Genomic DNA, 24,409 nt, shown 5'->3' with positions numbered 1-24,409 from the left:
TCCCACATCGGGCTCCCTGCAAGAAGCCTGCTTCTCCCTCTGCCTGTGTCTCTGCCTCTGTGTGTCTTTCCTTCTTTAGGATGGGGCCGTGGGGGGGTAGACACATCTCACAAGACAGAGCTCTTTCCAAACCCCACCTCTTGCCCATCACATACCCCAGTAGATTCACTCCCTAATTCCACAGAATTCTTATTACACAGATATTTACTCAAAAAACATCTGTTAAGTACCAGATATTGTGTTGCCTCTAGGTCCTCCGCGGTTTTTTTGAAATTCTTTCTCCAAAGACCGAATGGGAAAGCCCACATGATGGTGCGGGAGCTGATGCCCAGGCAGGAGGAAGAGGCCTGCTCCTCAGGGTCCTGCTTACCCATCTCCTGAGACACCTGCCTGTTGGTGTAAGTAAGACCCTGAGCCCCGATCGGCACTGTGGCTCCAACAGAGCAGGCCTCGCGCTGCGAATTTCGGTCTTAGAAACCATTTTCTTGCTGAGGGAAGTCTTGCCTTATTTCTTATCCTTGCATTCACTAAAACAAATATAAGTTCTTAGGCGCCACCTCGAACCCATAGATTTTTTAATTTCCTGGAGCGGGGTCCAGGAATCTGTCTCTTTGAAATACTTTCTGATTTGGGAACCATGACAACGCTCACCCCTTTAGACAAGGAAGGTGACTCCAGAAATGTGATCCTGCCGTTCATGCCAGGCAAACAGGAAAGGTGCTCCCTGGGTGTGCGTCTGACCACATTTCAGCCATGTCAACTCGCCTCATTGTTCCCAATGAGATTAAAGTCCAGTCCACAGAAATAAAAGCCCAGAAGGCACCCAAAGAGTGCTGGTCTCCCTGATGAGGAGCGACAATGATCTCTTGGGTGCCCCGAGGGCTGTGAGGTGGCACAGACTGTCAGCGCTCCGCTCCATCAGGCTCGGTGGTACCAACGTGGAAGGATGCCAAACCCCACGGAGAGACGGGGCGGGCGCAGCATTGTCACCCTCATGGGCCCCTGTCGCCACATTCCCCGCCATTCCTGCTTCTGGGCCCTCACTGTGGGGGCACGGACACGGGAGCCAGGTGGGGAGCTCAGGCCCTACCAGCTACCATGGTTTTCCGGAGGACCTCCTACCGTGCAAGGCAGGGGCCAATCTGGAACTAGAAAGAGCCTCTGACATAGAGACGTGTGCCGTGTCCCTTCTGGGTCATTGTCGGAGGCCATGACAACTAGCTAGTGGCAGAATTAGAATTGAAAGTCGTTTTTCGATCCGGCATCCCCCCCCCACCCCGGGGACCGGCAGAGGCCAGGAGGGCCCAGGACCGCAAGGACGCTCCTGCCCCGAGCTGAGCAGATCAGTGGCCCCGCCCCGGAGCCTCCAGGCCCTGCAGACAGAGAGCTCTGGAGTTACTGCAGGAGCTGACTCCAGGGCTGCAGAGCTGGCCCCGCCACTGCGGTTGTTCCTCCTGGGGCCTCACGGGGTAAACAACCCCCACTGAGCCCTGCACCAGGCAGGGGGCAGAGCAGCTCCCCCGAGTGCTAACACATGAAAATCAGCACAACAGGCCCCTCCCCCAGAAGACCAGCTAGACGGACAAGTTCCAGGGGAAGTCAAGGGAATTAAAGTATACAGAATCAGAAGATACTCCCCCGTGGTTCTTTCTTTTTTTCTTTTTGATTTCTGATTGCTTCCCCCACCCCCTTTTTTTCACCTTTCTTTCTTTTTCTTTCTCTTTTTCTTCTCTTTTTTCCTTTTTTTCTTCCTTTTTTCTTTTTTCTTTTTCTCTTTTCTTTCCTTCTCTCTCTTTTTCTTCTTTTCCCAATACAACTTGTTTTTGGCCACTCTGCACTGAGCAAAATGACTAGAAGGAAAACCTCACCTCAAAAGAAAGAATCAGAAACAGTCCTCTCTCCCACAGAGTTACAAAATCTGGATTACAATTCAATGTCAGAAAGCCAATTCAGAAGCACTATTATACAGCTACTGGTGGCTCTAGAAAAAAGCATAAAGGACTCAAGAGACTTCATGACTGCAGAATTTAGATCCAATCAGGCAGAAATTAAAAATCAATTGAATGAGATGCAATCCAAACTAGAAGTCCTAACGACGAGGGTTAACGAGGTGGAAGAATGGGTGAGTGACATAGAAGACAAGTTGATGGCAAAGAGGGAAACTGAGGAAAAAAGAGACAGACAATTAAAAGACCATGAAGACAGATTAAGGGAAATAAACAACAGCCTGAGGAAGAAAAACATACGTTTAATTGGGGTTCCCGAGGGCACCGAAAGGGCCAGAGGGCCAGAATATGTATTTGAACAAATCATAGCTGAAAACTTTCCTAATCTGGGAAGGGAAACAGGCATTCAGATCCAGGAAATAGAGAGATCCCCTCCCCCCCAAAATCAATAAAAACCGTCCAACACCTCGACATTTAATAGTGAAGCTTGCAAATTCCAAAGATAAAGAGAAGATCCTTAAAGAAGCAAGAGACAAGAAATCCCTGACCTTTATGGGGAGGAGCATTAGGGTAACGGCAGACCTCTCCACAGCGACCAGGCAGGCCAGAAAGGGCTGGCAGGATATATTCAGGGTCCTCCATGAGAAGAACATGCAACCAAGAATACTTTATCCAGCAAGGCTCTCATTCAAAATGGAAGGAGAGATAAAGAGCTTCCAAGACAGGCAGGAACTGAAAGAATATGTGACCTCCAAACCAGCTCTGCAAGAAATTGTAAGGGGGACTCTTAAAATTCCACTTTAAGAAGAAGTTCAGTGCAACAATCCACAAAAACAAGGACTGAATAGATATCATGATGACACTAAACTCATATCTATCGATAGTAACTCTGAACGTGAACGGACTTAATGACCCCATCAAAAGGCGCAGGGTTTCAGACTGGATAAAAAAGGAGGACCCATCTATTTGCTGTCTACAAGAGACTCATTTTAGACAGAAGGACACCTACAGCCTGAAAATAAAAGGTTGGAGAACCATTTACCATTCAAATGGTCCTCAAAAGAAAGCAGGGGTAGCCATCCTTATATCAGAAAAACTAAAATTTACCCCGAAGACAGCAGTGAGAGATGAAGAGGGACACTATATCATACTTAAAGGATCTATCCAACAAGAGGACTTAACAATCCTCAATATATATGCCCCGAATGTGGGAGCTGCCAAATATTTAAACCAATTAATAACCAAAGTGAAGAAATACTTAGATAATAATACACTTATACTTGGTGACTTCAATCTAGCTCTTTCTATACTCGATAGGTCTTCTAAGCACAACATCTCCAAAGAAACGAGAGCTTTATATGATACACTGGACCAGATGGATTTCACAGATATCTACAGAACTTTACATCCAAACTCAACTGAATACAATTCTTCTCAAGTGCACATGGAACTTTCTCCAGAATAGACCACATACTGGGAGACAAATCGGGTCTGAACCGATACCAAAAGATTGGGATCGTCTCCTGTATATTCTCAGACCATAATGCTTTGAAATTAGAACTAAATCACAACAAGAAGTTTGGAAGGACCTCAAACACGTGGAGGTTAAGGACCATCCTGCTAAAAGATGAAAGGGTCAACCAGGAAATTAAGGAAGAATTAAAAAGATTCATGGAAACTAATGAGAATGAAGATACAACCGTTCAAAATCTTTGGGATGCAGCAAAAGCAGTCCTAAGGGGGAAATACATCACAATACAAGCATCCATTCAAAAACTGGAAAGAACTCAAATACAAAAGCTAACCTTACACATAAAGGAGCTAGAGAAAAAACAGCAGATGGACCCTACACCCAGCAGAGGAGAGTTAATTAAGATTCGAGCAGAACTCAACGAAATCGAGACCAGAAGAACTGTGGAACAGATCAACAGAACCAGGAGTTGGTTCTTTGAAAGAATTAATAAGATAGATAAACTATTAGCCAGCCTTATTAAAAAGAAGAGAGAGAAGACTCAAATTAATAAAATGAATGAGAAAGGAGAGATCAGTACCAAAACCAAGGAAATACAAACGATTTTAAAAACATATTATGAACAGCTATATGCCAATAAATTAGGCAATCTAGAAGAAATGGATGCATTCCTGGAAAGCCAGAAACTACCAAAACTGGAACAGGAAGAAATATAAAACCTGAACAGGCCAATAACCAGGGAGGAAATTGAAGCAGTCATCAAAAACCTCCCAAGACACAAGAGTCCAGGGCCAGATGGCTTCCCAGGGGAATTCTATCAAACGTTTAAAGAAGAAATTATACCTATTCTACTAAAGCTGTTTGGAAAGATAGAAAGAGATGGAGTACTTCCAAACTTGTTCTATGAGGCCAGCATCACCTTAATTCCAAAACCACAAAGACCCCACCAAAAAGGAGAATTACAGACCAATATCCCTGATGAACATGGATGCAAAAATTCTCAACAAGATACTAGCCAATAGGATCCAACAATACATTAAGAAAATTATTCACCATGACCAAGTAGGATTTATCCCCGGGACACAAGGCTGGTTCAACACCCGTAAAACAATCAATGTGATTCATCATATCAGCAAGAGAAAGACCAAGAACCATATGATCCTCTCATTAGATGCAGAGAAAGCATTTGACAAAATACAGCATCCATTCCTGATCAAAACTCTTCAGAGTGTAGGGATAGAGGGAACATTCCTCAACATCTTAAAAGCCATCTACGAAAAGCCCACAGAAAATATCATTCTCACTGGGGAAGCACTGGGAGCCTTTCCCCAAAGATCTGGAACAAGACAGGGATGTCCACTCTCACCACTGCTATTCAACATAGTACTAGAAGTCCTAGCCTCAGCAATCAGACAACAACAAGACATTAAAGGCATTCAAATTGGCAAAGAATAAGTCAAACTCTCCCTCTTCGTTGATGACATGATACTCTACATAGAAAACCCAAAAGCCTCTACCCCAAGATTGCTAGAACTCATACAGCAATTTGGTAGCGTGGCAGGATACAAAATCAATGCCCAGAAATCAGTGGCATTTCTATACACTAACAATGAGACTGAAGAAAGAGAAATTAAGGAGTCAATCCCATTTACAATTGCACCCAAAAGCATAAGATACCTAGGAATAAACCTAACCAAGAGGTAAAGGATCTATACCCTAAACACTATAGAACACTTCTGAAAGAAATTGAGGAAGACACAAAGAGATGGAAAAATATTCTATGCTCGTGGATTGGCAGAATTAATATTGTGAAAATGTCAATGTTACCCAGGCAATGTACACGTTTAATGCAATCCCTATCAAAATACCATGGACTTTCTTCAGAGAGTTGGAACAAATTATTTTAAGATTTGTGTGGAATCAGAAAAGACTCCGAATAACCAGGGGAATTTTAAAAAAGAAAACCAGGGATCCCTGGGTGGCGCAACGGTTTGGCGCCTGCCTTTGGCCCAGGGCGCAATCCTGGAGACCCGGGATCGAATTCCACATCGGGCTCCCGGTGCATGGAGCCTGCTTCTCCCTCTGCCTGTGTCTCTGCCTCTCTCTCTCTCTCTCTCTCTCTCTCTCTGACTATCATAAATAAAAAAGAAAACCATATCTGGGGGCATCACAATGCCAGATTTCGGGTTGTACTACAAGGTTGTGGTCATCAAGACAGTGTGGTACTGGCACAAAAACAGACACATAGATCAATGGAACAGAATAGAGAACCCAGAAGTGGACCCTCAACTTTATGGTCAACTAATATTCGATAAAGGAGGAAAGACCATCCACTGGAAGAAAGACAGTCTCTTCAATAAATGGTGCTGGGAACATTGGACATCCACATGCAGAAGAATGAAACTGGACCACTCTCTTGCACCATACACAAAGATGAACTCAAAATGGATGAAAGATCTAAATGTGAGACAAGATTCCATCAAAATCCTAGAGGAGAACACAGGCAACACCCTTTTTGAACTCGGCCACAGTAACTTCTTGCAAGATACATCCACGAAGGCAAAAGAAACAAAAGCAAAAATGAACTATTGGGACATCATCAAGATAAGAAGCTTTTGCACAGCAAAGGATACAGTCAACAAAACTAAAAGACAACCTACAGAATGGGAGAAGATATTTGCAAATGACGTATCAGATAAAGGGCTAGTTTCCAAGATCTATAAAGAACTTATTAAACTCAACACCAAAGAAACAAACAACCCAATCATGAAATGGGCAAAAGACACGAACAGAAATCTCACGGAGGAAGACATAGACGTGGCCAACATGCACATGAGAAAATGCTCTGCATCACTTGCCATCAGGGAAATACAAATCAGAACCACAATGAGATCCCACCTCACACCAGTGAGAATGGGGAAAATGAACAAGGCAGGAAACCACAGATGTTGGAGAGGATGTGGAGAAAGGGGAACCCTCTTGCACTGTTGGTGGGAATGTGAACTGGTGCAGCCACTCTGGAAAACTGTGTGGAGGTTCCTCAAAGAGTTAAACATAGACCTGCCCTACGACCCAGCAATTGCCCTGCTGGGGATTTACCCCAAAGATACAGATGCAGTGAAACGCCGGGACACCTGCACCCCGATGTTCATAGCAGCAATGTCCACAATACCCAAACTGTGGAAGGAGCCTCGGTGTCCATCGAAAGATGAATGGATAAAGAAGCTGTGGTCTATGTATACAATGGAATATTCCTCAGCCATTAGAAACGACAAATACCCACCATTTGCTTCAACGTGGATGGAACTGGAGGGTATTATGCTGAGTGAAGTGAGTCAATCGGAGAAGGACAAACATTGTATGTTCTCATTCATTTGGGGAATATAAATAATAGTGAAAGGGAATATAAGGGAAGGGAGAGGAAATGTGTGGGAAATATCAGAAAGGGAGACAGAACATGAAGACTCCTGACTCTGGGAAACGAACTAGGGGTGATGGAAGGGGAGGAGGGCAGGGGATGGAGGGGAATGGGTGACGGGCACTGAGGGGGGCACTTGATGGGATGAGCACTGGGTGTTATTCTGTATATTGGTAAATTGAACACCAATAAAAAATTAATTTATTAAAAAAAAAAGAAAAAAAAAAGAAAGTCGTTTTTCCAGCTTTTTGCCGCAACAGCAGCCACTTAGTGGTCGTTAGCTCCTTCGGTCTTGGCTGAGAGTCTAGGAAGGCAGATCGGGTTGGCTTGGCTCCATCGCACGAGAGCTTCTAAGAGAATGACTCGATGACTGCACAGCTGAGGCCCACGGGCGAACATTTCAACAGGATTCTCCTTCTACATACTCTCCCCTGAAACCGACCTTCGAGGTCTAGGGTCGCGAGCTGCGGGTGGGGGGCATAGGTGCCTTCCAACCAGACTCACCCCTCCACGGGTGCACACTTCCCATCTCACAGACACGCACTGCAGAAGTACTTGTTGAACACCCCACGCGTCCTCAGCTCCACAGGCCAGCAGTGGTATGAACCCAGGAGGGCACGGACCCGCGGGTAAGAATTACCTTGGGAAAGCCCAAAGTCAGCATCACAGGGCCTCTGCAGCCGCACAGGGGGTTGAGTCACTTTAAGAGAATAGTTTATGAAGCTGAAAAGCAACCCAAGGAATAAGGTGAAAGTCCAAGGGGTAGGGGGGCGGGCGTCAGGGCCAAGCGCAGGTGGGCTCAGTCCAGGCGGCCTCGGCCACGGGAGGGGTGGAGGGAGTGCTCCGTGCTGGCCTCTGGCTCCTCGGCCCCTTTCTTTTGTGCCCAACACTAATCTCACATGTCAACATGCTCCTTCCCTTGCTTCAGATCAGACCAGACGCCAGGGGTCACTGAGGACATTTAGGACAAACACTCCCAGGGAGGCGTCAGGGTCACGCTGCTGAGCCAACAACAGTATGACCTATGCTCCTTCTCGAGCCCTGTCCAAAGCCAGGTGTACCCTGTGCTCCATGGGCAGAGGAATGCAGGTGTCTATGGGGGTTCAGGCACCTGCTAAGGGCTGTGCAGGCAGCGTCTGGCCAAAGAGGCCTTGTGCTTGCATGGGGGCCACTCTCTGGGGCGCTGACAACAGCATGAAATGAGCCCTCCGCAGAGCCCACAGAGCGTCAAGGGCGACGCAGCCCCCTTTACTCTTATCGACATAAGCGCAGGACCACCAATCACTCACTAGGCTCAACCCCCAAACTCCGAGCCCACCAGACGCCCAGGAAACCCTGGCTCCCTCCAAAGTGGGGCCAGGACACAGCCCTCATGCCAGCTGCAGCCACCCCTCCACCCTGCTCCTGCCACCTTTGGGTTTCTGGTAACCATACAGCGCTCCAGTCCCAGGGGAAGGTGACCAGGCCTCTCTGGCCCACCCTGGGGGGAACGAATGAGCCCCTTCTCAGACGACAGAGGCAGCTCCTAGGAGTCCTGGGCAGACTGTGCATTTCATGGGACAACAGAGAAAGCGAGAAAGCCTTGTCCCCCACACCCGTCCCATGCACGGCTCTGCCTTGTTGCTGGGCCTCCTCCCCGTCCACCCAACTCCCCAAAGGCAAGCATATTCACCATGGAAACCATAAAAAATATAAACACCAACAGGCCCCTGGGTGGAACAGCAGGTTCAGCGTCGGACTCTTGGTTTCCACCCAGGTCATGGTCGCTGGGTCATGAGATTGAGCCCTTCTTCGGGCTTCCTGCGCAGCAGAGAGTCTGCTTGAGATTCTCTCTGCCTCTGCCCAGCCCCCCTCATGTGAGCTCTCTCTAAATAAACAGTTAATTTTAAAAATCCAGGCAGTCATAGTCGATTTCTGGAAACTTATTGGGGTTTGGGGGGGGGCGGGGGTCCTAAAAGGTAATTAACCTGAAAAGAAATTGCTTCTACAAAATTTTTAAAAAATATTTTATGTTATTATTATTTTCTTTTAAGATTTTTCTCTTTAGGTGATCTCTACACCCAACGTGGGGATCAGGCTCACAACCACAAGATCAAGAGTCACACACTCCACCGACGGCGCCAGCCGGGTATCCCCAGCTTTTATAAATTTTTTAGGTCATCACTCAGTTCTTTATATTTGTGCAAGTTATTTTTCTTTTTTTTAAATTTTTATTTATTTATGATAGTCACACACAGAGAGAGAGGCAGAGACACAGGCAGAGGGAGAAGCAGGCTCCATGCACTGGGAGCCCGACGTGGGATTCCATCCCGGATCTCCAGGATCGCGCCCTGGGCCAAAGGCAGGTGCTAAACCGCTGCGCCACCCAGGGATCCCCGTGCAAGTTATTTTTCTATAATTTATTTCTGTATTAAAAATTTGCCAGCATACGTATTCACAATGAGATTTCATAAGAGGGTACACATTACTACTTGAGTGTCCTGCCTGCTTTTGCAAAGGAGATTCTAATGGAGATTTTGAGATTTCATTTTATTTCCAATTTCAGTTGCATTATTCTGAATGTCTATTTTTATTTAGTAATCGAAATTTTTCCTTTTTTTTTTTAAAAGATTTTATTTATTTATTCATGAGAGACACAGAGAGACAGAGAGAGGCAGAGACCCGGGCAGAGGGAGAAGCAGGCTCCACGTGGGGAGCCCGACATGGGACTCAATCCTGGGTCCCCAGGATCATGCCCGGGGCTGAAGGTGGCGCTAAACCGCTGAGCCACCAGGGCTGCCCTAAATTTGTTTTCCTAACATCATAATTTGCCTTGGGGTCTCACAGGGGGATGAGCAGGGGTATTTACCTTGGAAGGGTGTGGGAACGGAAGGGGCAGGTATTACCTCCCCTCTCTTCTCCTCCTCCTTCCCTTCTTCTCCTCCTCTCCTTCCCCACCCTCCTCCCCTCCTCCTTCCTCCTCCCCTCCCCTTCCCCACCCTCCTCCTCTCCCCCTTTCTCCACCCCCTCCTTCCCCCTCCCCTTTCTCCTCCCCTTCCCTCTCCCCCTCCCCTCCTCCCCTCCCCTCCCCGTTTGTCCTTCCCCTCCTTCCCCACCTGTCCTTCCCCTCCCCTCCTCCTCCTCCCCTTCCCCTTTCTCCTCCCCCCTCCCCTCCCAGCTCCTCCTCACTGCCCTGATCATCACCAGCACCAGCACCAGCACCACAAGGCCAGCTGGGGCAGAGCTGAGGCCAGGACCCCCTCCTCGCACCGCAGCTGAGCCGCAGAACTGTTAGTTGGCACCCCCCCACCCCTCCCACCCCACCCCTGGGACTGGTACTCACCCTTGAGGAGGGGCTTCTCAGCGATGTTCCGGAAGCCGTAAACAGCTCTGGTCAGGGACACCTCTGGAATGAGCTCTGCCAGCAGGTACCCGGAATACCAGGCGCTTATGGAGGCAAAGAAGAAGAACGCGGCCTTCAAAGTACCTGGGGACAGACACGGGGCAACTGTGGAGGCCCAGGGCACGGGGGCCACCCGGACCCCACTTCCTGCGTCAGCGCCTGCAGGGCACTGTGGGGACCAGGTCCTCCCTGGGAAGTGGCAGGTGGGTAGGGGCCTGGGGGGCAAGGGGGGCAACGAGGCCCTGAGACTTGGCTGGCGGTGCTGAGACTCTTGAGGTCACGGCAGCAGATAATAGAAATGAGGTGTGAATGTTTTCTGCACCAAGTTTTTATTCGTGCCGCTGGTCTGGGTTTCAGAGCTTCCTCCAGTGCTAACACCAGTGACTCATTAGTGGCCTCGTGACCCAACAAGCCTGACGAGGGCCTAAAAAGACAAAAGTGGCTCATTCCTTTGTGAGACAATCAGATTGGAGGAGCCTTTTGGAGGCAGACCGACAATTCCAGAGGGCAGGGATTGTTTTGTGTATGCTGAGAACAGCACCTGGCGTCCTGTGAATATGCAAAGGGTCCCTGTAACATTGGGAAAAGCACCAAACCTGTCATTATCATCACAGACAAGCATACAGGGAAACCTAAGTTTTGCAGCAGAAGATCCCTGGAGGTAATCTTTCTGGTTGATTGGCTCTGGTATGTTCCTCCCAATTCTTTTTTTATTTTTTAAAGATTTTATTTATTTATTTGACAGAGAGAGAGACAGGAAGCATAAGCAGGGGGAGCGGCAGAGAGAGAGGAAGAGCCTGACGTGGGGCTCAATTCCAGGACTCTGGGATCATGACCTAAGCCGAAGGCAGACACTTCGCCGAGTGAGTCGCCAGGTGCCTTTCTTCTTCCCAATATTTAAGGAAAAGACATTACCCACTCCTAGGTCACAGGAGGCCTAGCAAAGGACGAGGGTAGGAAAGAGAAGGGAGGGCTGGGGAGGGACCTCCCACCTGACTCCACAACCACCTGTACCTGAGGCTGCCTCACTTCTGAACATGCTCAGGCCAAGTGCCTGGAAATAGCCATCCCCTCCCACGGCCCCCGGGGCTCACCTTGCACCCCCTGGCTCAGGGCCGCTGTGCTGGTCAAGGCCTCCAAAGTCCTCAGTCCCCGGATGACAGGCACCCCCGTGTGTGTCCCCCCTGGATGACTGACACCCACGCTCCTGACGGCGCTCCCACTTTGTGGCACCTCCCGGCCTTCTCTGCTGGCATTCCCTCCCAGGGCACAGCCTGGGCCTCTCCTCTGGACCCCAGGATTAGCCCATCCAGACAATCCTCTGAGCTCCCGACAGGGCTGCCCAACTGCCAACCTGCCGTCTGCGCCCTGGGAGGTTGGGGCCTCACACTTCGCACGTCCCAGAGGAAAACCCTTCATTCTCCCCTCCCCCCTGCCCCGCCAGATCTGCCCCTGGCCCACATCTGGACCATCTCAGTGGATGGACGGGGTCAGGTGCCAGACACCTGGAAACCTTCCTTCATTTCACACTTGCCCTCCCGGCGCTGATGGGATCCGCCGGCCAGTCTCGTCGGGGTCACCTCCACCATAAATCTCACCTCCACAGGCTTTTCTTCATCTCTACTGCCCCCCCTTCCCAGGCCACCACCATCACTACTTCCCTCTTGACGGGGGTGGGGTGGGGTGGGGTGGGGTGGGGGAGGGGAGTTCTACACAGTGTGTGGACTCGCCATAGGGGATGTGATAAAGGTCGTATCTGGACTTTGTCCCATCTCCTGGCACAGACCGCCTACAGCCCTTGGTATCTCCTGGTAGGACTATCTGCTGTTATTCTCCAGAGGCCCCTTTCGGCCACACCTGAGCTGACGCTCACAGGACAGACGTCAAGGAGTGTCCCCAGGTGGCTTTAAGGGAGAGGATTGGAGGGCTTGAGGGCTCCGCCCAGCCTCTGATCTCCAGGAAGGAGACGACGGGGAGCCTGAGGTGGCTATGCAATCACCGAAGAACCCTGGACTCCCGAAGCCCGATGCTGGGCCCCCTCCTGATAGCAAATGCACGTGTGTGTGTATGTGTGTGTGTGTGTGTGTGTGTGTGGACATTGATACACCATGACCCCAGGAGCAGAGGCCCAGAACTCCGAGGCTGGGGCCCTCCCAGTCTTCCATCCAGAGGCCTCCGCGTATGACTGGCGCTCCGGATCCGTGGACCGTCCACAGGGGATGTTCCCTTGGATGGCACGTTTCAGTTTCATGGGACGAGCTGGTCTTTTCCAAGCGTGCATGCCAACGTCCGTTAGGTTCCTCCATTATTCCAAACCGTGCGGCCCCTGAGCCTGTTAGAAGGTTACGCAGGGGTGGCTTCTGTAAGGACAGGGTGGCCGCTGCAGTTTGCGGGGCTGAAGGGACACCTCAACGCTGGGGAAACGAGCCACAGGAAACAAACGGGAGCCACGGGCTTGGCTGACTCCGTCCCCGCAACTCCTGTTGGCTCTGCTCTGGTCACACTGATCCGTGAGCCTCGGCCCTGTCCTGCCAGGGACCTTGGTGTGAGTCTGTCCCTCTGCCTGCAGGGCGTGCTCCTCCGTGACCTCCGGCCTTCTCTCTGTCCCTCCAGGGCTCCCCCGACCTCGGCGCGGCCTGCACACAGCCCCTCATCAGCCCTTCCCGTGCCTTGCTGGCACTGCACACCGAGGGTCTTCCCCCTCCGGGGCTGTGCCCACACACCAAGACAGTGCATGGGTCACAGAAGTTCCAGAAAATTCTTTCAGAGGCACACCGAGCAAGCACTGCGGTGTGCCTGCTGGAAACGGAGTCAGTATCGATAGTGTCTGGTTCAAGGGCAACAATAGGCCTTTGTGTCCTGTGTGTGTCAGATCGCACTTTTAACCAAGTGTCATATTCAAGGAAGACAATGGGCAAACCAGAGACGCATTTGCAGGATCTTCTGGTCGCCACGTCTCGGGTGAGGTCTCTGAGCAGAGGTGCTGTTTAGCTCGGAGGACACTGAAACAGAACATGATGCTACCTTCCAAATGTGTAGAGACAGCTACACGGAAGGGAGACGTGACTCTGTCCCCAGCTGAACAAGGACACACGAATGGAAGTGACAGGGAGGGTCATGATGAATGCGCCCTCACGGGCACAGCTATAAACCACAGCTGGCCTGCCTTGCAAGCAATAAGCTCCCAATCCCGCACGCTTCCCGGGAAAGCGGAAAGCATTGGTGCTTTAGGTGAGGGGTGAGCAGGTGACGTTAGGCCTGGGGAGAGCTGGTTTCTGCCATTGGCCCAGAAAAGCCAAGACCTAAAACTAGAGCCACCTTGAGGCGGAAGGAGAGACCAGGCGGCATGGACTGGGACCAGTCCACCAGGAGAGTTTGGTGGCCCATGCCAGTGGCCAGCTAGACCGGCAGCCAGTGCACAGGCCTTACGGTCGCAGAAGTAGCCCAGGTGCCAGGGGAACTTACGCTGGAGGAGACAGCAGTCCTAAGACCAACTTGCACTAAGCCAGGCTACAGGTAGGGGGATCCTGGGGCACCATCTACCCCTCCAGCCCTGGGGACCCTGAAGAAGGCAACTCCAAACCCCTCAAGAACACATTTTCTTTGGTGGGATCTCTTTCAGCATGAAGCAGGGTGAGGAAGCCGTCACCAGCGGCCTCGCCAACATGAACCCAAATCCCCTTGCCCTGGACCTCCTGCACCTCTTATCCTGGGTGGGGGGCGGCAGGGGTACGAGAGGGCTGAGGGTGGATGAGCCCTGCTCGTCCTCCGAGACTCGGCTGCTTTGGCCTCAGTACGCACTGCTGTCACTGTCCTGCTGCTGGCTGAGGCTTCACGGCAGAGAGGCTGGGAAACGTCACGCCTGAACGCCACAGTAGGTTTGGAAGGTAGCCTGCCTGGGAAGTTTCACACACCAACACCCTACTTTGGAGGGGTTAGGATGACCGCTACCAGGCAGCTGAGCAGAGGTGCTGTTTAGCTCGGTGGCGGTGGCTTAACTTACTCCACCCATTCGGTCAGAATGTCCCTCCTGTGGACTTTCTACCTGGGACAGACCCAGGGCCTGACTGACCCAGGAAAATGCTGCTTCTAAGAATGTTGCCGAATCCTGAGCTCATAAAATTCAAAGGAACGTGGTTCCGAGTTTCTGCAGGTGACTCTCCCCTAACCACACACGTCCATATGAACACAAATCTGGGGTTAGGTCAAAGCTTTATGTGAAAGGACCACATGGCCCATGAATGACTCACAAGGGCTATGTGAGAAAGAGGTGTGGGTAGGAAGTAACCAGCAAAACGTTTTCAAGAATATAAAATATAAAATAGAGGGACGCCTGGGTGGCTCAGCGGTTGGGCATCTGCCTTTGGCCCAGATCCTGGAGTCTCAGGATCGAGTCCCACATCGGGCCCCCTGCATGGAGCCTGCTTCTCTCTCTCCCTGTGTCTCTGCCTCTCTCTCTCTGTGTCTCTCATGAATAAATAAAATTGTATATAAAAAAAGAATATAAAATAGAGGGGTGCCAGGGTGGCCCCATTGGTTAAGCATCTGCCTTTGGCATGGGCCATGATCTCGGGGTCCCTGCTCAGCGAGGAGCCTGCCTCTCCTGCTCCCGCTGCTTGTGTTTCTCTGTCAAATAAACAAATAAAATCTTAAAAAAAAAAAAAAAAAGAATGTAATATGGAAATACTGAGGGGCACCTGGATGGCTCAGTGGTTGAGCATCTGCTTTAGGCTCAGGGCATGATCCCAGGTCTGGGGATTGAGTCCCACATTGGGCTCCCCTGCAGGGAGCCTGCTTCTCCCTCTGCCTGTGTCTCTACCTCTCTCTGTGTATCTTTCTTGAATAATTCTTTTTTTGTTTTAAAAGGAAGAATGAAAAAAAATCTTCCAAAATAGTTATGAAAGTCAGTGCCCCAAGAGAGATGTTTTCTCCCCCGCCAAAAAGACCTATTTCCACCCGTTTATCCTACAATCCACACGAGTTACCGAAAACAGTGCCATTCATAAAGTTTTGCAGAGAACATGACTATTTCACACGATAAAGAAAAACCTTAAACTCTTATCTTCCCAAACTTTGGGAACGGAGCCGCAAGGGTGGTGCTTAGAGCTTTCCGGAGTGTGCCCCAACGAAAGGCGGTTTAGTCCACCACCTACCTACCCGGCAGACCAGCTGCCCTCCTGGGAGGGGGAGGTGGCCACCACAGAGAATTCACCATTTCTGAACTTCCCATTTTTGCACAAGATATGCTCCCTTGCTCCAGAAGGAATCCGGATTCCTCAGATTATAGGAAGCAAACAGCAAACCGAACCAGGAAGGCAAAGGTGGGCAGGTCCACCGGGGAACCCCGGAGCACCCTGTAAAGCAAGGCCGGCAGGCCAGTGGCCGGCAGACGCGTAGGTCAGGACCCGCTGGCTTTGAGAGACCACATGGCTGGCGGGATGAGCATTTTGTTTTTTCTTCCCTTTTTCCTTTTTTTTTTTTTTTTCCCCAAGCCTTGTGCAGGCTCAAGTAATTTGATACTTGGGGGGAAAAAAACTTAAAAGCGGCCTCAAGAAAGGGATGCAGGCACAACTTTTACAGTGGGTGTCAGTGGAGCAGTCCACATGAATCCGTCCCCACTTGCCAGCCACTCACATCCCCGGGCCACTTAAAAAGGCTGCCTCAGTGTCCCTGGCTTTTCCTAACTTCCTAGGCTGGTCAGGCCGGCGCAGCGCCAGGTGGAGCCCACGAAGCAGCCCCGTGGGGGGGTGCCAGGGCCCGGGGCATCCCGGCAGGCACAGCCCCCCTGCTCCCGTGCACCTGCTCCAGCCGCACCTGCCCCGGACCCTGCGCGCGGGGGACCCAGCGAACCGGCCCCGCGGGACTGGAGCCCGCGATTCTGCTCCCGGGGCTGCGGGGAGACCCGCGGGGGTCGGGGGGGGGGGGTGGTCCCGGGGAGGGCCAGGGCGCCGGCTCTGCACCGCTCCCGCCGCAGGGGTCGCACTCACCTGCAGTCCAGGGGCGCATCTTCGGGCGCAGCTCGCCGGCGACCGCACAGGGCCTCGCAGGGGCCGCGGGCGACCGGGACGCGCCCTCGAAGCGCACAAGAGGTGCAAAGGGCGGGCAGAGGGGCCTCACGGAAGCGCAGGCCGGCTGGGGGCCGGGCGGGGGCTGGCCGGGCAGGCGCCTGCAGATCCGGCAGGTGCGGACCGGCAGGTGCGCGGGGCGGCGCCCACGAGCTCCACCAGCCTGCGGCCCAGGAGGGATGCTGCCCCCGCCCCGCCGACAGGGGGCCCGGAGTAGGGACAGGGTCTGTCCCCCAGGGGGAGGACCCCGTGTCCCTTAACGGTTCGCAGCCCCAGCCGCCAGTGCAATGTCTCCGGAAGGGAAATGGCTACGAAGAGAAGCAGGCCCTGAGCCGAGTCCCCGCAGGTTCCGAGGTGGCAGCCGGCCCCAGGGGCCAGGGTCAGAAGGCTCCTGCTTCCTCCCGAACAGTCCTGCTGCCGGCCGTGGGTTGCACAGCTCCGCACAGTCCTCCACCCCTTGCTTCCTCCTTTACTTCGGGGGCCCGTTTGGGGGAAACCAAGGACAGTGCCCGCAGCCCCACGGTCAGGGTCGCAGGCCTGCAGGTCCTTTTGTCCACAGAGAGGCCGAGGTACCAGGGTGGGAGTCTGGCAGGTGTTTGAAGACCGCTTCCCAGAAGCTGCCCCAGCTGCTCTCCCTGCAGACCTACGCTCCAGACACCCATCAGGTGCTCTTTGGAACACACTGTAGTCATAGTGGCCTCCGTCGGCCAAGGGCGAGTTAAGGCTCCAAGGGCAGTTGGTCACTTCTGCAGTAGAGTGTTCCAGGTGGGCAGGGCTCTGCAAAAGACCCACCCCCACTCCCAGAGCCCGTGGGCTCCGCAGTTCTGCTCTGTTTGTTCCTGTTTCTCCTTCCCTGAAAAGCCCAGAGGTCTTACCTCATCTCAGGATGCTCACCACCCTGCGGGGTGGCACAAAGGACTTGACCATGACCCTGCTTCACCACTGTCTTTGCCTCCTAAGGAGCTCCTGTGTGGCCCCATCCAGGGAGCCTGGGGACACATGTCCTGTAGATGGCTTGGCTTTACCTTCCAGGTCAGTCCTCCCCCGACTGTCTCCCCAATCAGGGGCTCAGAAGACAAGGTCCCCACAGTCCCCAAGACATGTGCCTGAGCATGGCACATTTCAGTTTGGATGTCACCTCTGGGCTGCTCCACAGCAACACTCAGAAGCCATTCTCCAGCTGTTCCTAACACTTCCATCACAGCAAGTGCATCAGTCCATTAAAGTAGGTCTTGGTCTCATTGACCAAGAGTCTCACTTGTGTCTGGCTCACCTGATTTTGGGGATTGAGCTTTTTTATGTCCTGTTCTGTTTCATTTCTTTTTAATTGTGGTCCCAAAAAAATGCATAACATAAAATTTACTGTCATTTCGAAATTTAAAAATTTACATTCAAGTGCAGAGTTCAGCAGTGTCAAGTACGTTCACATTGTGGTGCAACAGATCTTAAGGCCTTGCCTTACAAAACTGAAACTCTGTCCACATTAATATCAACTCACCTTCCCCTACCCTCAGCTCTTGGAAACCACCATCTTACTTTGCTCCTATCAATTCAAGTACTTTAGAAACTTCAGCCAAGGGGCACCTGGGGTGGCTCAGTTGGTGAAGCGTCTGCCTTCGACTGAGGTCATGATCCCAGAGGCCTGGGATCGAGTCTTCCTCTCCTTCTGTCCCTGTTTGTGCTCTCTCGCTTGCTCATTTGCTCTCTAATAAATAAATAAAATATTCAAAAAAAGAAAAGGTAAGAACTTCACCCAAGTAGAACATACACCATTTGTCTTTTTATGACTAGCTTATTTCACTCAGTATAAAGTCCTCAGGGTGCATCCATGCTGTAGCATGTGACAGGATTTCATTCTTTTTAAAGGATGAATAATATTCCATTATATGCGTATTCCACATTTTGTTTCTTCATTAATTTGTTGATGAACACTTGGTTATTTCCACCTCTTGACTACTGTGAATAATGCTGCTGTGAACATGGATGTGCATCTCTTCCGGACTCCATTTTCAATTATGTTGGGTACATACACAGAAATGAGATCGCTGGGTCATTTGGTAATTCTATTTTTAAGTTTTTAAGGAAACACCATGCAGTTTCCCCACAGTGGCTGCTCCATTACAGTACGAGTATTGGCTGCCCCAATAACAACGTACAAGTATTCCAATTTCTCCACATCCTCACCACCAACACGTTTTGTTTTGCTTTTTAAATTTTCAAATAGAGTCACCCTAATCTCACTGTAGTTTGATTTGCATTTCTCTATTGCTTAGTGATGTTGAGCATCGCTTGCGCTTGTTGGCCATCCGCGTATCATCTTTGGAGAAATGTCTGTGCGAGTTCTTTGCATTTTTTGTAGTCTGGTTTCATTGTTCTTGCTGAGTTATATGGGTTCTTTAAATATTCTGGATGTTAATTTCTTATCAGATTAAACAATACTGAAATATCAGTATTGTTTGAAAATATATTTCTTGATTCCATAGGTTGCCTTTTCACTCTGTTGATTGTGTCCTACGATGCACAGTTTTTGAATCTGACATAGTCTCATTGATCTATTTTTGTTGTTGTTACTGGTGCTTTTGGTGTCCTATCCAAGAAATCATTACCAAATCCAATGTTATGAAGTTTTTCTCCTATGTTTCCTGTAGAAATTTTACAGTTTTAGGACCTATATTAAGGTCCTTAACCCATTTTGAATTACTTTTTGTAGATGGTATTAGGAAGGACCTAACTACATTCTTTCAATGTGAATGTCCCGTCCTCCCAACACCATTTGTTGAAGAGACTGCCCTTTCCCCATTGAATGGTCTTAGCACCCATGTTAAAGATCATTTGACCATATATCCAAGGATTTTTTGGGCTCTCTAGTATATTCCATTGATCTATACAGAATCTGTCTTTATGCCAGTACCACTTGATTACTGTAGCTTTATAATAAGTTTCAAAATCAGAAAGGGTGAACCTTTTAATTTTTTTCTTTTTCAAGATTGTTTTGGCTATTTAGAGTCCCTTAAGATTCCACAGGAATTTTAGGTTGAGTTTTTCTATTTTTGCAAAAAAAAAAAAAAAAAAAAGAAAAAAAAATCATCAAGAGTTCGATAGGGCTTGCATTGAATCTGTAGATTGTTTTGGATGGTATTAATAATAGCTGTAAGGACACTAAACCTCCCAATCTGCAAACACCAAATGTCTTTTCATTTATTATTTCCTTAATTTCTTTCAGCAATGTTTTACAGTTTTTAGTGCATAAGGCTTTCACTTTCTTGGTTAAGTTAGGGTTTGTTTTGATCTTGCTCTTATCACCTGCATCCCGACTCTATTCCCCACTCTCAGCAGGTTTATAACAAACATGGCTACTCAAATTCTCCCTAGCAGCTCCATTAAAAAAAAAAAAAAAAAAAAAAAAGACATACTTTCCATTTCTGATCTATACCAAGGAATATTTTTTCTTCTTTAAAGAGGAAGTGCTATGTATATTAACTGAAAAATGTAATCATAAAGTTAATAAAAGGCAGAATGATTATTTAAATAAATTACTATTTAAACTCTTGGAACTCTACTCAGGAACTTAAAATTATTGTTATTGAGATTACATATCACAGGGACGCCTGGGTGGCTTAGTTGATTGAGCGGCCGATCTGGACTGTGGCTCAGGTCATGATCTCAGGGTCCTGGGACTTAGCCCTGCGTTGGGCTTCCTGCTGGGCGGGGAGTCTGCTTAAAGATTCTCTCCCCCCTTCTGCCCTGTCCCTCCGCTTGTGCTCTCTTGCACTGTCTCTCCCTCCAAAAGAAATAAATCTTTAAAAAATTATATATTACTTGTAATATACATGGGAAACATATGAAATGCACATTAAGTGAAGAAGTGGGAATAGAAGTGCACATTTATGCATATACGAAGGCTAGAAGGAAACATAGAAAGCAAAAAAAAAAGGCTGCATTTACCTGAGCAAACTATAAAGTCACATTAGTTTAAAAAATCTTTTAAATAAACAAGCACTACGAGATATGGAAGCTACATAGTGTTGATCGGTAGAGGAGTGGATAAAGAAGACGTGGTGTGTGTGTGTACAATGGAATACCCTCAGCTATAAAAAAAGATTGAAATCTTGCCATCTGGGACAACATGGACCTAGAGAATATTTATGCTCAGTGAAGTTAAGTTAGAGAAAAACAAATCCCATATGATTTCACGTCTATGTGGAATCTAAAAAAAAAAAACCGAACAAAAACAGAAGCACTCATAAATACAGAGAACAAACTGCTGGGCGCCAGAGGGGTGTGGGGGGTGGAGGAGGGGGGAAATAGGTGGAGGGGATGAAGAGGCACAAACGTCTACGTGTAAAATAAGTAAGTCACAGGGATGAAAGGTACAGTTTACTACCTCTGTAGGGCGGCAGCCGGTAACTGGCGGTGGGGAGTGCGGCCTAACTCCCAGCAATGCGTGGAACCGCTGAATCTCTAGGGCGCACACGTGAAACTGACACTACGTAGTCCCCCCTCAATTCCCTCGTGGGTCCCTGGGCCACCAGCTCATCTTCCCAGCTCTTCCCCTCACCCGGCACCGAGGGTCCCCTCCCCAGGGACAGCCACTGTCACTACTAGCAGTTCCCAGCCCTCAGAGCCAGCCTCTGCGTGTGCAGACCTGAATGTATTTCCTTCAGCCCTTTTACACAAAAGACAGATTGTGCATGGTGTTTCACAATCTACCTTTTGTGCTGTAACATCTTAGAAAGCTTCGTACATAAACACACCCAGGCTTTCCTCTTTTTTTTTTTTTTTTTTACTGTTGGTTGAACATATCTTTAAAATAGGTGTGGAGGGCAGCTTGGGTCATTTTGAGCCTTTTGCACTATTAACGATGTTGCAACGAATACACACCTTCATGCATCCACCTGGGCAATAAATACTGAGGTAGATTTAAAATAGACGCCTGGAAGTGAATTACTGAATCAGAGAGTGTGTGAATTCTGGATTTAATGGGTATCTCCAGAGAAGTGACAGCAGTTTACATGCCCTGCCAGCAGCACCGGAGAATGCCTATGTGTCCATACCCTTCCCAACGCACCACCTCATCCAACTCCTTGATCTGTGCTAATCTGTAGCATGGGGGAGAAAGTCTTAGTGTTATTTTAATTGCCTCTTTTTTTTTTTTTTAACGAAGAGGGGATTGGTTATGGTTATTTTCCTACTGAGTGAACATCTGCTTAAATTCAACACTTTAATTTTTTTATTTGTTTATTTTTTAAAGATTTTATTTATTCATGAGAGACATACAGAGAGAGAGAGGCAGAGACACAGGCAAAGGGAGAAGCAGGCCTCTTTCATTAAAGTGATGGCTTGGGCATATTTTCGTAGGTTTATATATATATAGTCCAATTTTTTTAAAAATGTATTAAAAAGTAAATGGTCATAATCACCATTTAAAGAGGTGATTATCCCCATATCCTCTTTACCTATTAGAAAACCAGAATTATTCATTTCTTGGATGTCCTTCCAGAACTTCTTTGTACAATACCCAACTGAATAAGAATCTATCCCCCCACCACACACACACATTTAACAAACCAGTGCATACTCTCACCCTGCCCCACATCTGGCTCGTCAAGATATCTCGGAGAGTCTGTCATTCGTGTAGCCGGAGCTCTTCCATATTCTTTCAAGCTGGCTCCTTACTATAGACACTTGATTCTTTTTCCACTTCTTGTTAGGACTAACACTGTGACAAAAATCTTTCACATAGAATGTTTCACTTATGTGAAATGAATAACACTACTACTACTACTACTACTACTACTACTACTCATCAGTGTGGAGGCGCCTGGCTGGCTCAGTCGGTGGAGCACGTGGTCTTGGGGTTGTCAGTTCAAGCCCCACGCTGACCCTAAAAAAATAAATAAATAAAATTCCTAGAAGTAGAACTGCTGAGCTTGTATTATCTATAATTTTGATAACAATTTGCCAAAGCAAGGGCACCTGGGTGGCTCAGTTGGTGGAGTGTTGTCTGCCTTCAGCTCGGGTCATGATCTCAGGGTCCTGGGATCAAGCCCTGAGTCAGGCTCTCCTCAGTGGGGAGTCTGCTTCTCCCTCACTTCCTCTATGGTCTCTCTCTTTCTCTCAAATAAAATCTTAAAAAAAAAAAAAAAAAGAGTTTGCCAAAACAGACCTGGATGGCTGTTGCACTCACTGATGTGCCTCCAGCAACACTTGCACATGCTTGTTTCATCTTAAGGGCTTTCTGGGTGGAGAGCTGGATGTGGGACTTGATCCCAGGACCCTGGGATCACGCCCTGAGCCAAAGGCAGGTGCTCAACCACTGAGCCACCCAGGCTTCCCTAAGATAATTTTTATTCTTGTTGATTTTCACCTTACTTGTTTACTTGGGAAAGCACTGCCATTTAAAATGGATCTCCAAAAAAAAAAAAAAAAATGGATCTCCCCTTAAGATACACTCAAATGGCCAGCCCCGGTGGTGCAGCGGTTTAGCACCGCCTGCAGCTCAGAGTGTGATCCTGGAGACCCAGGATCGAGTCCCACGTCAGGCTCCCTGCATGGAACCTGCTTCTCCCTCTGCCTGTGTCTCTCCTTCTCTATCACTCATGAATAAATAAATAAATTAATCAAAAAAAGAAAAGATACACTCAAATGCAAAGCAACCAGAATAACAAGGAGTGGAGGTTGGAGGGGGTGCTCTTACACACCTACATGTGGTGTAAGACCCCCCCTTTCACACTAATGGACACCTGCTACTATACACATCACTACACAATTCTAAATTGCATATGACAGCCCTTACAATTCTGTATTAATTAGTCCCTTATCATAGGTAATAAAAATTCTCCCCATTTTTGAGCATGGCTGTTTACCCCTTGCATGATTAAAAAAATTATGTGATTTTTCTTTTTGCAGCTTTTGAGTTTCATCTTGCTCGGAAAGGCCTCAGTTCCCTTCCTCCTAGTTTCTCAGTTCTTGATTAAAACACTGGATCCCTTGATACTAGATTTTGATGGCGATCCAAACTTATTTTCTTCCAGCTGGCTAGCCAGTGGCTCGCTATTTATGGAGGGATCGTTTCCCAGCATTGACTCAACTGCCCCCTCATCATACAAAGGCCCGTGTGTACTTGTTTTGATGTCTGGACTTTAAATTCTGTTTTCTCTGCTTCATCTCCTGCTCAGGTATTTCTTAGTGATCCTTGCGTCTTCACCTTACACGCTAGCTTGGGATTCTGCGGTCACGGCTCATGGCCCCAGAGCCCCAGCATGGGACACACTGTTCTGGAGGCCCTACAGAGAGATCTTTTCCTGCTCTCACAACAGCCTAAAGGGAAGCCATATATATTAAATTTTATTTGAGAGAGAAACAGCAAGAGAGAGAGAGAGAGAGAGAGAAAGCGAGAACATGAGCAGGGGGAAGGACAGAGGGAGAAGCGGGCTCCCTGGTGAGCTGGAGCCTGGCACAGAGCTCGATCCTAGGACCCCAGGATCATGACCTGAGCAGAAGGCATATGCCTCACCGACTGAGCCACCCAGGTGCCCCAAGGGAAGCCACCTTAACCATCTTACAGATGGTGAGGTGAAGCATCAAACTGTCACAAAGGCCATCAGTCAGCGAGCTAGGGGTCCACGTGAGTCCAAGCAGATGTTCTGCTCGCTGAAATCACAGCAACAGGACAACTGAGGCCTCCCAAAGGCCATATTCTATAGTCACGACCCCCAAGTTCTCTCTACTCGGGTCTGCAGAATGACCTGGCTGCTAACTTTAATTCTCCATCTCAAAAATCCACAGCACATAAAATGCTAAGACTTTTTAAATGTTCTTTTATAGAACTAGATTTGGCTTCTTCACAACTAAGCCGAGTGTTTTTCCTATTTATCGCACAGCAAGAGACTAAATGTGTTGAAATGCCTGGAAATCTCTGGAAACCAACTTCCCTTCTTCTCCTTCCGCAGGTGTCAGACCTCTATCATTCTGTCTCAGTGCCACTTACCTTTTATTTTCCAACTTTGTGTTCCTCTGTGCTGCACTGTATTGAGCCTTTTCTGACTTTACCCTCCAGTTCACTAATTACATATTCAGCGCTATCTGATTTGATGTTGAACCTGTTCATTTGAATTTGTTGTTGTT

At 48.8% G+C, this 24,409-nt stretch overlaps 1 protein-coding gene across 3 annotated transcripts in view; it reads right to left on the bottom strand.

The window, feature by feature from the left end:
• Positions 1–24,409, bottom strand: part of FAM3B (FAM3 metabolism regulating signaling molecule B) — a 53,525-nt gene that overhangs the window by 21,713 nt on the left and 7,403 nt on the right. Inside the window, exons 1-2 of one of the 3 annotated variants that reach the window (XM_072807043.1) lie at positions 16,205–16,521; positions 10,158–10,301 (exon numbers count right to left, since the gene is read on the bottom strand). In XM_072807043.1, the coding sequence (XP_072663144.1) occupies positions 10,158–10,301; positions 16,205–16,223 (163 nt within the window). In that variant the 5' untranslated portion in view covers positions 16,224–16,521. Of the gene's footprint in view, positions 1–10,157; positions 10,302–16,204; positions 16,522–24,409 lie in introns of those variants that run through there. The other 2 variants (XM_072807041.1, XM_072807042.1) reach the window with 2 other exon arrangements.

This window comes from Canis lupus, chromosome 30, assembly GCF_048164855.1.
Source record: "Canis lupus baileyi chromosome 30, mCanLup2.hap1, whole genome shotgun sequence".
NCBI lineage: Eukaryota > Metazoa > Chordata > Mammalia > Carnivora > Canidae > Canis > Canis lupus.
Note: the sequence above shows the minus strand (reverse complement) of the source record. Positions and strands in the feature narration are given on the sequence as shown.